At 45.8% G+C, this 13557-nt stretch overlaps 1 protein-coding gene across 2 annotated transcripts in view; it reads left to right on the top strand.

The window, feature by feature from the left end:
* The window catches only part of CABIN1 (calcineurin binding protein 1), a 151760-nt gene that overhangs the window by 43545 nt on the left and 94658 nt on the right, over window positions 1–13557 (top strand). For both annotated transcript variants that reach the window (XM_087857550.1, XM_045802485.2), the window contains exons 18-22: window positions 257–413; window positions 5107–5222; window positions 11115–11276; window positions 12057–12263; window positions 12483–12628. In XM_087857550.1, coding sequence (XP_087713676.1) covers window positions 257–413; window positions 5107–5222; window positions 11115–11276; window positions 12057–12263; window positions 12483–12628 — 788 coding nt within the window. The remainder of the gene's footprint in view (window positions 1–256; window positions 414–5106; window positions 5223–11114; window positions 11277–12056; window positions 12264–12482; window positions 12629–13557) is intronic.

A 13557-nucleotide genomic window follows, 5' to 3' on the forward strand; every position in this document is an offset into this window, starting at 1 on the left:
CCTCACATCTGGCACGGGCCCAGCACACAGTAGGTGCTGAGGGTGTCAGGAGCTGCACGTGACATGAGGGGGGACTGTCAGAGCTGGCTCCTCTGATGCCTGGGCTTACCTCTGTTGTTGGGCACCCTGGGACTCTGATGATGTGCTAGAATGCTTCTGGGTCAGTGTCCTCACCTCTGCCCTGAGGAGTCATCCCACAGGGTGGGAGGGACAGCTGGCCCGCCTGTGACACCCCCTGTTCTTCTTCGTCTCCCAGGTCATCGACTGCAGCATGGCCGTGCAAGAGGAGCCGAAGGAGCCCCATGTCTCTTCAGTGCTGCCCTGGATCATCCTGCACCGGATCATCTGGCAGGAAGAGGACACCTTCCACTCCCTCTGCCACCAGCAGCAGCTCCAGAACCCAACAGACGAAGGTGGCAGGAAATGGATCTGGGTGGGAGTAGGCCCTGACAGCCTTATCCAGGTTCTGAGTGGACTTAGGGCTAAATCAGCAGGATTCTGTGTGGCACTTAGAAGCAGCAGAAGCTCCTTCAGGGCGCTGATTGTGCAGTGAGGTCAAGAGGCAGTGGTGTGTGGTATTTCATGTCTGGTGCCGGTGGCAACACAGAATGACAGCGTGGCGAGTGCTTACAAGGAGCGCTGACACTGCTCCAGGCAGTCTTACACTTGTGAACACCTTTAATCTCCGAGGCAGCCCTGTGAGGTGGGGCAGCCATGTGCTAGCCCTTGAGCTTAACTGCCACGCTCTGTGGCCCGTACTGGTGTGAGCCCGTCAGGGCGGGAGTGTGGGTGGCTGGAGGGAGGAATGCAGTGAGCACAGGTTCCAAATCCCAACTGTCACATCTTGGCTGTGTGACCTCTCAGCCTCTATTCCCCAGGTACGTGCTGGGAATAATGGTGCCTATCTCAGAGGGTTGTTCTGAGGACAAAATGAAATAATAAAGCTATCGTTTGTCACATCAGTGCCTGGCACACGGGGGTGCTAGATGATGAATAGTTATGTACAGGAAGCTGAAGAGGCGAGCCTAGGACTCTTCATGGAGGTGATACTTGAGCCAGGTCGGTGCAGTGTAGGAAATATGGTGAAATGAAGAATTAACAATAACAGCTAAATGACATTTAAACAGATTCCGTATCATTCTACCAAGTGGTAGAATGTTCTTAGATTTTCTGTCTAGAGTTGGCCAATGACATAAAGTTTTTACGTAGCTGAGATTTTAATACACATATTTATGTATTCAGCTAAGCTTCAGATTAAATTCATTGGGAATTTTTCTTCAGTGATTTGAAAAATCAGAGAAGTGGAAAGTAAAGAAAGTCATCCCTATTCCAAGGACCTAGAGAAGGCCAGAGTTAACATGCGATTTGTTTTCTTCCATTCCTTCCATTCATTCTCTCTAGCTTCTCTAACTCCCTCGATACTTATCAGCTACTCACCACATGTCAGACCTCTGGGAATAAGGCACTTCACTCTGACAGATTCATGGTGGGAGGAGACAGACCAGAACACCCACAGTGCCAAGCCAGCCTGGCCCACTGAGAGAAGGGGGCTTCATGCTGCCTGGGCGGGGTTGGGGGGCGGGGTGGTATTGGGCTGAGGTTTGAGAGAAGAGCAGGGGCAGAGGAGGACACTGGGGAGATGGAGCAGCATGAGCAGGAATGCAAGAGAGCTGGGCCATGTGGGTTGGACATTTCTCAGTCGGGGAAGGGCCAGACTAAGAAAGGCTTTCAGGCCCTATTTTATGAAGCTGTTTCATTTTTGCTTGGTAGTTTTTGTAATGCTGATGAGAGGTGTCCTGCTTTACTGAACCAACCCCCCTGCTGACCCTTCAGGATACCTGCAGCATTTCTCTCTTATAGGTCACGCTTCCGTGAGCCTCATGTGTACCTTTTTGCCTCTGCCTAATTGATTTTTTGGATAAATTTCTAGCATCTTCTGGACTTTTGACAAGTAGTACCTCTGTATTTTCCAAAAGGGTTTTAATGGTGAAAAAAAAATGAGGTTTACAACTATGTTTATTGTTTTTCTTATAAATATAATACAAAAAGATTCCTGAATTAGGAGTATCCTTTCTCCTCTCATTGATTATGCAAACAAAATATAATTTAAAAAAACCTGCCGGTAAGCAAACAAAGAAAGGGGGACAGTGGAATGCCATCACCTTAAGAGGGTAGGCCAAGGAAAGAATCCAGGATTCTGGTGGACTGGCAACAGGTGTGGTTCCTGTCCCCTCCTCTGCCATTGGTAGGAGAGCTGAGGGAAGATGGGAAGTTGGTAAAATCCTGGGAAATATTATTATTGTCCTCTCATTTGTAGTGAGAGAGCTAGTGGGGAAGCCCCTCCATGTGACCCTGGGCTTGGCAGAGACACAGCAAGGGCTCCTGGGCCCTGCCACCTTCCAGTGACCAGCCCGCGCTGAGGGAAGGGGTCCAAGGATGAAGCACATTACTGGTTGGGTGGTGAGGGGTGCGGCATAGGGTAGGGTGTAGGGTGTAGGCTGGGTGTAGGGTTGTCATATTGAGTTCTCTGAGCCAGGTCATTGGGGATCACTACTTGCTAATGGGAGAGGAAGCAGGATGGAACAGAGGAAAGTTGATCTGTGCTTCAGGTCTGACCCAGGCCTTGGCCAACCTGGCAGGGAGCTCTGGAGCCAGAGAGGCCCATCAGGGCTGTCATACCATGTTGGACTCAAGTGGCCAGTCTTTATACTCCCATCTTGCTCAGTCACTGTTCATGGACTCCCACAGGAAGTGCATGACCTTGGGTGAGGTGCATCCCTGCAGCTACAGAAGACCCTGGAGGAGCTGCCAGCTGGGGGCTGTCTGCTGACTGCATTCCTCTCAGTGGGTAGCCAGTCCTACCTTAAAGGGCATCTCAGAGAGAAGACGAAACCCAGGTTCCCCAGTGAGGACTGTGTGTGGTACTAGCCCAGTGATCTCCCTTCTGCCTCCACAGACACAGGTTACAAAAAAGTGGACTGAGAGCAGCACCTATTTTAAAATTATGGCTTTAAGGAAGGGACACATTGATTTTATATTTGGGAGAGTGCCCCAGAAAATTCATTGGTGGTATGTTACTTACATAGTATGGAGGAAGTGCCCTAGCCGACTATGAGCAGGGTAGAGAGAAGTGACATGGCAAGTGTGCTGACATATTGTCCTGCCCCCAACCCTGCGTGGGGGATGAGAAAGAAATAGATGAACTCAGTCAGGAAGAAAACTTAAACCAAGGAACAGAGTCAGGAGCCCTGTAACGATTTACACAAGAAATAACTTATTAAAAATTTTGAACTAATAAGCAGAATGAAATGAAAAGGAAAATTGCAAAACTAAGGGAAAACATTGCAAACCAAGCCTCACTGTTATAAACTAATAAACCAGACCGTGAGGAGCAGAATGAGTGTGGCTAGAACTGAAAGCAGGGATACAGTTCAGAGCTAAAAGCGTTGACGAGGAGGATGGATGTGGGAAACAGGTGGTCACGTGCAAGGATAAATTGTGCTTCTGATGGAAAGACTCTAGCAGTGAAACAGGACAAGCAGTCAATGTGCTGTCAAATGCAGGAATAACATGAATTTCTCTGTAATAAAAACTGAATGTGCAGATTCAAAGTGTTCAGTATATCCTGTGAAAAATTGATACACAGCAAGATATATCTTGGTTAAGGATCTACTTTAAGAATAAAGATTTTTTAGATTTCTAAACTGAAAAAGCAATTTATCTTCATGGGATAAAACGTGAGACTCATTTCAGATTTCTCCCTAGCTGCATTCAGGGCGGTTGAGGTGATATTTAAAAGTCTACACTGTTCTCGAGGAAGGATGGTGCAAACTAGACCTCTAGCCAAGTTGTTTGGAATTAATAGTGGTAACAGACATTTATAAACGGGGATTCCAGCTTCTGTGGGTGCTTCTAAAAACACCGCTGGAGGATGAAGTCAGTAAAGCAACATGAGTCAGAATGAAATTCGTCAGGAGTGGAAAAGCCACAGGCAAGAATTTGTGATGAGCACCAAATCCATTTAGAAATGGAATTGAGAGAAAGCCACTGTGCTAATTATGGTCACAGAACAGAGTGTCAGTGTTACAAACTTGGAAGTGCTACAAATAATACGTACAACAAAATTGGGAGAAAGGGAGAAAGGAAGTGTTACAAGCTATCATCCGTCTTGTATGGTAGAATCACTTGATGCTGTCGGAAATGGAAACTAAAGGACCGACATGGCTTAATTTCTTCATGATTTTCTGAGGGTTTTTTTTTTTAATCCATGCCTTTCATACCTCTTTTTTTTTATTTAATTTTTTTTATTAGAGCGAGCGCGAGAGAGAGTGCGTACATTAGTGGGGGGAGGAGCAGAGGGAGAAGCAGACTCCCTGCTGAGCAGGGAGCCCGACACGGGCTCGATCCCAGGACCCCGGGATCATGTCCTGAGCTGAAGGCGGACGCTTAACCGACCGAGCCACCCAGGCACCTCCGTTTCATACCTTTTTGACTGGGGCTGGCCAATGGTCAAAAAGTATGAAACACATTTCATGAAAGAATCCATATTCTACCAGGTGTGAGCCCCACTGGTATTTTCCTAGTCCTCTTTAAAAATGCTACTTACGAGCCCACTAGTGGGTTATAGCCTCGAATTTCAAAAACACCGAAGGATCTTTAAGGAGCTAGTAACAGTTCTAGTGGTGAACAAACACTTAACTGAAGTTTAGTTATTCTGTTTTTCTTTTGTAATACTCCAATAGGCCTATGTATAAGAATCTTTAAGAAATGGTATATGTAGTGTGGGTTTCATTGTTAAAATTATTTCTTTCAGAATGTTCCATGTGTGCCCAGAAAGGTGCTTCCAGTGATGTCCACCAAATGTCAGTGTGGTTATCTGGAGGTGGATAAGAGATTCCTTATGTCTTCTTGTATGATTTTGAGAAGTGTGTATTGCTTTAGTAGAGCCAGTCAAGTCATTACTTACTTAAAAAGATAAAAAAGGAAAGAAAGAAAAATCTGTGGCCACCTTGGTAAAGACAGAAAAGCCCGCAAGGGAGAGACCCAGCCTTGCAGCTCCCACACATGTCCCCATGCTAACTCTGTGTCGGTCTGGTCTTTCCCTAGTGATGGCCGAGACACCTATGCTCCCATCCTCCCTCATGCTGCTCAACACAGCCCACGAATATTTGGGCAGGAGGTCCTGGTGCTGCAATTCCGATGGGGCTCTGCTGCGATTCTACGTAAGCACTGCCCTCTTGGCCAGGGCTGGGGGAGGGGGTGGGGGACGGGGGATGGGGGGTGCAGGGTGGGATGGGTTGGCACCCTGAGGCTTGCTTGCTTGGCCTCCCCTACACTGGGGCCTGCTGTGCTTCTTTGATTTTGTATGTGACTACTCAGAGTTGCCAGAAAAAGTCTGAACTTGGTTCCCTTGTGCGTCTGCGTTCAGGGGTTCTGGATCTGGCCTTGACCTACAGGTGGGTTTAGAACCACTGCTCGTTACTGTGTCTGTTATATGTGTGTCAGGCATAGGGCCGGGCCCTTCATAGTAATTTTAGAAGTAACAACTGCATTCACCACTGCCTTCCATTGAGTGCTGTTTGCCGGGCACCACTCATACAAGGTAGTAGTTGCTGCATCAATTATTACTTATTTAGTAAGTAAATATTTAGTGAGTACAAATAGCCTCTGCTCACTTGGCAGCCGTGATGGACTGGGCGTACTGGGGATAAGCAGCATGATTCCTGTCCCCAAAACTCGCTGCTGAGTGTGAGGCCAGGCAGCACACAGATTACAGAGCTTGAGCTGTGCACCCAACCCAGCCTGTAAGGTCTATTAATGAATGTTTTAGTGGAACATGGCCATAACCATTCATTTACCTATTAAATGTGGCTGCTTTGGCAATACAGTGGCAGGGATGAGGAGCTCTGATAGAGTACATATGGTACATGAAACCTAAATTTTTTTTTTTTTTAAGGTTTTATTTATTTATTTGACAGAGATAGAGACAGCCAGCGAGAGAGGGATCACAAGCAGGGGCAGTGGGAGAGGAAGAAGCAGGCTCATAGCGGAGGAGCCTGATGTGGGGCTCAATCCCATAACGCCGGGATCACGCCCTGAGCCGAAGGTAGACGCTCAACCGCTGTGCCACCCAGGCGCCCCTGAAACCTAAAATATTTACTATGTGGCCCTTCAGGAGGTTTGCTGACCTCTGCTCTATATCTTTTCAGTGAGCAAGCATATCCTGTCTACAACTGCAGCCTGCCTCCCCAGTCCCGGTCTTCCTCCTCTCCCCTGTGCTTTCCCCATGGCTCTTACCACCTTCTAGCATGCCATGTAACTTACTTATCTAGTATGCTTATTGTGTATCTCTTCTCCATTGAAACGTAACTTCCATGAAGCAGGGATTTTTGTTAGTTTTGTTCACTGTCAGATCCCAGTACCTTAGCACAGCACACCTAGCCCATAGTAGGTGCTTAGTACATAATGGGTTGAATGAATGAACGAGATTGAGAATATTTATAGAGCTCATGTATGTGTAAGGCTCAACAGTTTGTAGAGCACTTGTGCTGAGGAGGCAGAGACTTGGCAGGAGCCCTGGCTGTAGATGCCTGAGTGTCTGCTCTACCCTGTGAGTTCCGAGGGCCTCCTGGGTGCTCACCCTGGGTCAGCTCTATGCTTTAGGACCATTTTTGGAAGAATCATGCTAAGCTTAGACTATATTGCTGCCTAGGAATTGGCGACTTCCTTCTGCCTTCCCTTTCCCAATTAGTATGGAGAGAGACACATCTACTTCCACAGGGTCACCACTGCAACGCAGTCAGTCACCCTTATGCCCTTATACTGCTTGGGGGGAAGTCAAGAATGAGGTAGCACCTTTGCAAGCTGGTACCCAGCAGGATGGTGCTGAGGAGCGGCCTTCCAGGCAGGCAGCAGGGGTGATGATGGGACGATCCTACTCCAGGTTTTCCTTAGGCTGTGTCTTCTTTGGTGGAGCGTGAATTCTAGGTGCCAGGATCTGTCAAGTGCATTTGAGGGAGTGGAAGTGATAGGAGTACCTCCATGTTTCATTTCACAGCTCCAGACTTTTCTAGGCAAGGCCCAGCTTTTACATTCCTGCACCAACTTCACCTTTGTGGACTCGGCCCCTGCTTACTGACTGCCCTCTCTGCTCAGGGCCCTCTAGGTGTCCTCTAGTGATTTGCTTGCTCATATGATTTGCTCATTTTTCTGTTGGGCTTTTTTCTTTTTCCTATTGATTTGTGGAGTTTTTTATGTACTCTGAAGTCCAGTCTTTCGTCTGATACATATGTTTCACCAATTTTACATGCCTGCGTGTGTGTATTTAGTTCTAATTTCTATGCAATTTTATGTGACATGTCTTTTAACTTTGTGTATCGTGTTTGTTTTACAGAATTTAAATGTCAGATTTATTAGTCCTTTATGGTTTGTGGGGTTTTGATTTCCGTGTGTGGTTTTTTTTTTTTTTTTTGTATGTTAAGAAATCTTTTCCTCCCACAAGATTATTAATATATTTTCCTCTATGTTAATCTTAAAGTTCACGCTCATCTTTCACATCTGGTTTTTATTCCTTCTCAATTTTTGTTTGTTTGTTTATGACATAAGGTAGGGATCCATTTTACATTCCATATGGATGGCCAGTTGGTTTGTACCATTCATCAAAGAGTGTTCTTTCCACACAAGTTTGTAAGGCCCCCTCCATCTTCTGTCCAAATGGGTGAGGGTTTGTTGTTGGACTTTGTTCTATTGGTTTAGGTATTCCTGTGCCAGTAACACACTGTCTTTGAGAGATACTGAAACCTGCTAGGATTAATCTACTTACCTAACTATTTGTCACATTCTCTTGACTGTTCTTTGCCCTTTCCTGTTCTAAGACATTGCAAGATCAGTTGGTAAAATTTTGTGGACCCCCCCATTCCCTAATCCTCTCCACCATTGGAATTTAATTTGAATGGCATTAACCACAGATTAATTTGGAGGAGAGTTGCCATTTTTATGTGATTCTTTTCAGTCATGAATGTATTTTCTCTCTCCATTTATCGAGGTCTTATACTTTCATGTCTTTTAATACAGTTTTATAATAGTCTCCTTGGCTCTTATGTGTATCCTGTTAGATTTATACCTGGGCATTATTTTTTTTTATTCCTATTGTAAATAGATATTTAAAAATTAAATTTTCTATTTTGTGTTTGTGGACAGATAGGAACACTACTTTTTAAAAAATGTTTCTACTGTACATAACCCCTTTGCTTATTGTCTTTACTAATTCTGGTGGATTGTAGATTACTCAGATTTTCTGTGTGGACAGTTACATCATCCATGAATGACTATTTTTTCCCTTCTTTTCAATCCTTAAGTTTCTTTTTCTTCCCCCTTGTCTTAATGCATTTGGCCTAGGGGTCGGCAAAACTTTCACTGTAAAGGGACAGATAGTAAATCTTGTAAGCTTTTGTCAGCCATAGGGTCTGTTGCAGATACTCAGCTTTGCATTGCAGCACAGAAGCAGCCATTGTCAGTATGTAAAGATAATATGTAAAAACTTGTGGATGCTGAAATTTGAATTTCATATGTTACAAAATAGCATTCTTCTTTTGATTTTTTTTCAATCATTTAAAAATGTAAATGCCAGTCTTAGCTTCTGAGCTATACAGAAATAGGCAGTGGGAGGATTTGCCCCCTGGGCCATAGTTTGTCACCCCAGCCTAGAGCTTTCTCTTTCTTTTTTGGGGGGATAAATTTTAAACTATTAACCCTTTCTTTGGTAATTCTAGGCCCATTTAGATTTTCTTTTCTTAAACCAATTATGTTTTTGAAATAGTGTCCACATAAGCATAAAGTTGTTCATGAAGTGTGCTTATGATTTAAAAAGTCTCTGTGGTACCTTTGGTTTTGCCTGTTTCAGTGCTAAAATCATTTATTTGTGCTTCCTCTGCTCCTTTTTTATAAGCCAATCTTCTGAAGCTTACCTAAATTAGTTTTTTCAGGGGTGCCTGGGTGGCTCAGCTGGTTAAGCGTCTGCCTTTGGCTCAGGTCCTGGGATTGAGCCCCACATCGAGCTCCCTGCTCAGTGGGGAGCCTGCTTCTCCTTTTCCCTCTGCCATACCCCCACTTGTGCTCTCTGGCTCTCTCTACCTGTCAAATAAATAAATAAATCTAAAAATAAATAAATAAATAAATTAGTTTCTTCAAAGTACCAGCTATTGGTTTATTGATTGTTTTTTTCCTTTGCTTTCTAATTCATTAATTGCCACATTAATATTTATTATTTTCTTTGGCTATATTTTGTGTTTTTGTAACTTAATTGTGGTGAAAGCTTATTTCAGTGTTCACGCTTTCTTGTATTTTTTTTTTTCCACATCTTGCTATCATTAAGGTATTAGTATTTCTAAATTAAGTACAGGAACATTGGGAAAAGCCATGTGCTCAACGTCTTGTGTAAGGTCATTCAGTAACTTCTTCCTGACATTAAGATGTGTTTACAAACTCGCGTTTAAAGTCTGTGTGAAAAGACATTTGCTGAATTGTTTGAAAGGACACTGTGCATAAAGCAGCCTTCAAGTAATTTCTTCTTCTTTTTTTTTTTTTTAAGATTATTTATTGGGGCGATTGGGTGGCTCAGTTGGTTAAGCATATGCCTTCGGCTCAGGTCATGATCCCAGGGTCCTGGGATTGAGCCCCAAGTCAGGTTCCCTTCAGCTGGAGGTCTGCTTCTCCCTTTCCCGTTGCCCCTCCCCTTGCTCAAGCACGCGTTCTCTCTCGCTCTCCCTCTCTCAAATAAATAAATAATCTTTTAAGGTTTTATTTATTTGGGAGTGAGCGAGAGCATGCACAAGTTGGGGGAGGAGCAGAGGGAGAGAATCCTCAAGCAGACTCCCTGCTGAGTGTGGAGCCCAACACAGGGCTCGATCTCACGACCCTGATCGTGACCTGAGCCAAAATCAAGATTTGGATGCTCAACCAACTGAACCACTCAGGCATCCGAGTAACTTCTTCCTTTTTTTAAGATGTAAGTGTTATAAATTTATGTGTGAAGCTTATAGGAAAAGGATACTCTTACCCCCTTGAAATTACACGGTGCTTAAGCCAACCCTCAAGTAACATCTTCCTTTCATTAAGGTCTAAGTCTTTTTCAACCTATGTGTAGAAGCATATGGGAACGGCCTTGTGCTAAGTCCTTGGAACTACACTGTGCTTAGATGGCCACTCAGTGACGGTGTTCACTCTCCTAGTACATGTGTTGAAGGTTATGTTTTCTCCAAGCACATTTTTAGCTGCATGCCTTAAGTTTTGACATTTGGTATTTGCTACCTTTATATACTGATTTCTAATTTTACTGACTTATGTTCAGAGAATGTGGTCTGTATTATATCTCGTCTTCAGTATTTGTTGAGATGTGCTTTTTTGTCTATTTTGGTAAAAATCCCATGGATGCTTGAAAAGAATGTGTAGCTGCTAACAGTTGGGCATAACAATAGCCATTGGATCTAATCTCCATAGATACATTACTTATTAACTGTGTTGTTTATATGCTCTGTAATCCTTAATAATGTTTTATCTGAGAGAGTCAATTTATTATTTCTTTGGATCTATTTTGTGCTTTGGATATATTTTATGCTGTATTATTATATTTTATGCTGAGAGAGAGGGAGTCACTCTCAGACTCCCTCAGCCCAAATGGGATTTACCATCTTGAATTATAACCACTTGTTTAATTAACTCCCCCTCTATTGGAATCTGAGCTTCTTAAAAACAGTGACTGTGTCACACTATGCCAGCATAAGGAGGTGCTCAGTAAATATTTGGGGAGCAAATGGATGGCCAATAAACAAGTAGAGAAGTTCCCAGAGGACATATAATACCTCCTTCTAGCAGCTGGTAGATACTGACGGGCATGCTGGAAGGAAGGCAGTTTGGCAAGCAAGCTCCTCAGAAGGTCAGTGTCCGAGCTGGGCCCAGAGTGGCTCCTGTGAGGGTAATAGGCCCTTTCAGGAAACAGGCCCAACACACATGGCCTCCTCAGGTTAACGGAGTTGACAGAGTGGTGGTCTCCCTGGGGTCCCGCTGTGCCAGGGAAGCTGTGGGCCTACTCAGGCATCTCTTCCTGCCTGTCGTAGGTACGAGTTCTCCAGAAGGAGCTTGCTGCATCCACCTCAGAAGACACACACCCCTACAAGGAGGAGCTGGAGACGGCCTTGGAGCAGTGCTTCTACTGCCTGTACAGCTTCCCGAGCAAGAAGAGCAAGGCGAGGTACCTGGAGGAGCACTCGGCTCAGCAGGTGAGGGGGTGGCCCACCCCTGCGCAGAGGAGTTGGGCTCAGAGAAGCAGGGGCTCTGAGCACTCATGAAGAACATCAGACACACAGCTCTTGCCCCAGGAGAATGAGAGGGTGGTCTGATGTAGTCTGATCACAGGAAAAGAGTTTTCCTTGCGAAAACTACCTTTGCAAATGTTGACTAATCATTTGAAAGTGCAGTGTGGCAATTTTCAAAGGATTTCTTTTTCCAATTTGGATAACACAAATAATTCCATAGAGGTTTTCATTTGTTCTTGTTTGGTTTTCAGAGCACTGTTGGGTATATTACCTCATGGCTCATCATTTAATCTCCAATCTTACCTCTCCAATTTTACCAATTCCATCCCCTGAATGCAAGCTGCTTGGGCGGGGTCCCTCAGGGCGCCACTCAGAATGCAGAACCACCCTGGCCCAGAGCAAGCAGTGGCGCAGCTGAGGCTCAAGGAGAGGGTCAGTGGCCTGGCCACAGTCCCCACTCGTGATTGAACCTACCCTCTGGCTTAGCCACATGGACTCACAGAGTGCAGCCCTTGGTTTCCAGTATTTGTCTTTATAAAGGCCGGGCGTATGCCCGTTTACTTTTCTGCTCTTCAGATGTTTGGTTTTGGGGATTACAGTGCGTATGCAAAATTTTAAGGGTATACGGGTCTTTTTCTAAACTCTAATATATTGTAACCTCGTCTGTGTTGTTTTCGTGGAAGAACTTTTCCCTTTCTGCTTTTACCTGACTGCACTATGATCTGCTTTCTGTCTTTTCTCAAGGTGGACCTTATTTGGGAGGATGCCCTGTTTATGTTTGAGTATTTTAAGCCCAAGACCCTTCCTGAATTTGACAGCTACAAGACCAGCACTGTGTCTGCTGACTTGGCCAACCTTCTGAAGAGAATCGCCACCATTGTGCCCCGCACAGAAAGGCCAGCACTGAGCCTGGACAAAGTCTCCGCCTACATTGAGGGTGCCTCGGCTGAGGTAGGAACTGAGTGTGATGGGGCTGTGTCCTGTCATTTTTTCCCTCTAGCACTGCTTATACGCCTTGGCTTCTTTCCTTGCTCTATACCAGAAGTCAGGGCCATGAGAAGCCTAGGGCCTGTCCTGTGCTAATGTGAATGGTCCTGGGTTTGCAGCATGACTGGTCACATCTGAGACCCTGACTCCATCTCCCCTTATCCTTGGTCCTTCACTTGCTAGGTGCCCTGCCTCCCAGAAGGGGCCGACCCCTCCCCTCCAGTGGTGAATGAACTCTACTACCTCCTGGCTGATTACCATTTCAAAAACAAGGAGCAGTCCAAGGCCATCAAGTTCTACATGCATGACATCTGCATCTGCCCCAACAGGTCAGTGGCCTGGGCGTAGGGCCCAGCAGGGAGGGTTGGAGTGACCCCAGGTCAGCAAGCTCCTCACTGGGCTGCTTTGGGGTTTCCCTGACCTGGCAAAGAGACTGGGGAAAAAGGAATGAGAAAGCGTGTTTAGCACTTTGCAGATTTTGGAAAAGGCAAGTTCTTCATAAAAAGAAGAGCAATGCAGAAGGCTTCTTTCCAGAAGATGCCTGGGATGAGTGTTGGGTCCAGGCCAGCAGGGGAAGGGGGTGCCACCTGGCTCCATCCTGTTGGTTGTGTACTGCCTGCTTTCCTGGCTCCTGGCACTGGGAAGTGGGCTGATGTGCTCTGCGTGTCTTTAGTTATGGTTGTTTCTTTATTTTGGGGTGAGGGCCCTACTTATAAAGTCTGGTTCATTTGACTGAGAGGGAACATTTTCTCATGGCTACCACACCTAGGAGGTTAGACTTGGGTCAAGGCAAGCCTTGTGTCTGAAGGGTCCAGAGTGGTATCTGTAGGTAAGTATTCAGGGGCCAGGCCACAGTGGCTGTGCACCCTCAGGTGAAACCAGGGAGCTCCACCTTGTCTGGATCCACCTGGCCCAGGGGAGAGGGGCTGGGATCTGAATGGAGAAACCAGTTTACACAACTTCTGTAGCTTGTCGGAAAGGTTCTCCCAGACCCCCTATTGCTCAGCCTGTGGTTTCCTCCAGGCAGAGAGCCATGTGCCAGTGGCCCTGGATGTCCTCTTTGGGGTCACCGTGGGCCAGTGTGGTGGAGCAGACCCACGCCCAGGCTGGCTGAGAGTCACAGCTCTAGACAGCGAGCAGTCACCTCCTTTGTGCCGCTACCTCTGTGTCTGAAAAGTAAGGGTGATAAAACCCACCTGTCCGTGGGGAGGTGGGAGCCTGGCATGGCGCCTCTCACCCAGCAGCCACTTGGGCTATA

Source organism: Ursus americanus, chromosome 30, assembly GCF_024610735.1.
Source record: "Ursus americanus isolate L20-20 chromosome 30, mUrsAme1.1.p, whole genome shotgun sequence".
NCBI classification, from domain to species: domain Eukaryota; kingdom Metazoa; phylum Chordata; class Mammalia; order Carnivora; family Ursidae; genus Ursus; species Ursus americanus.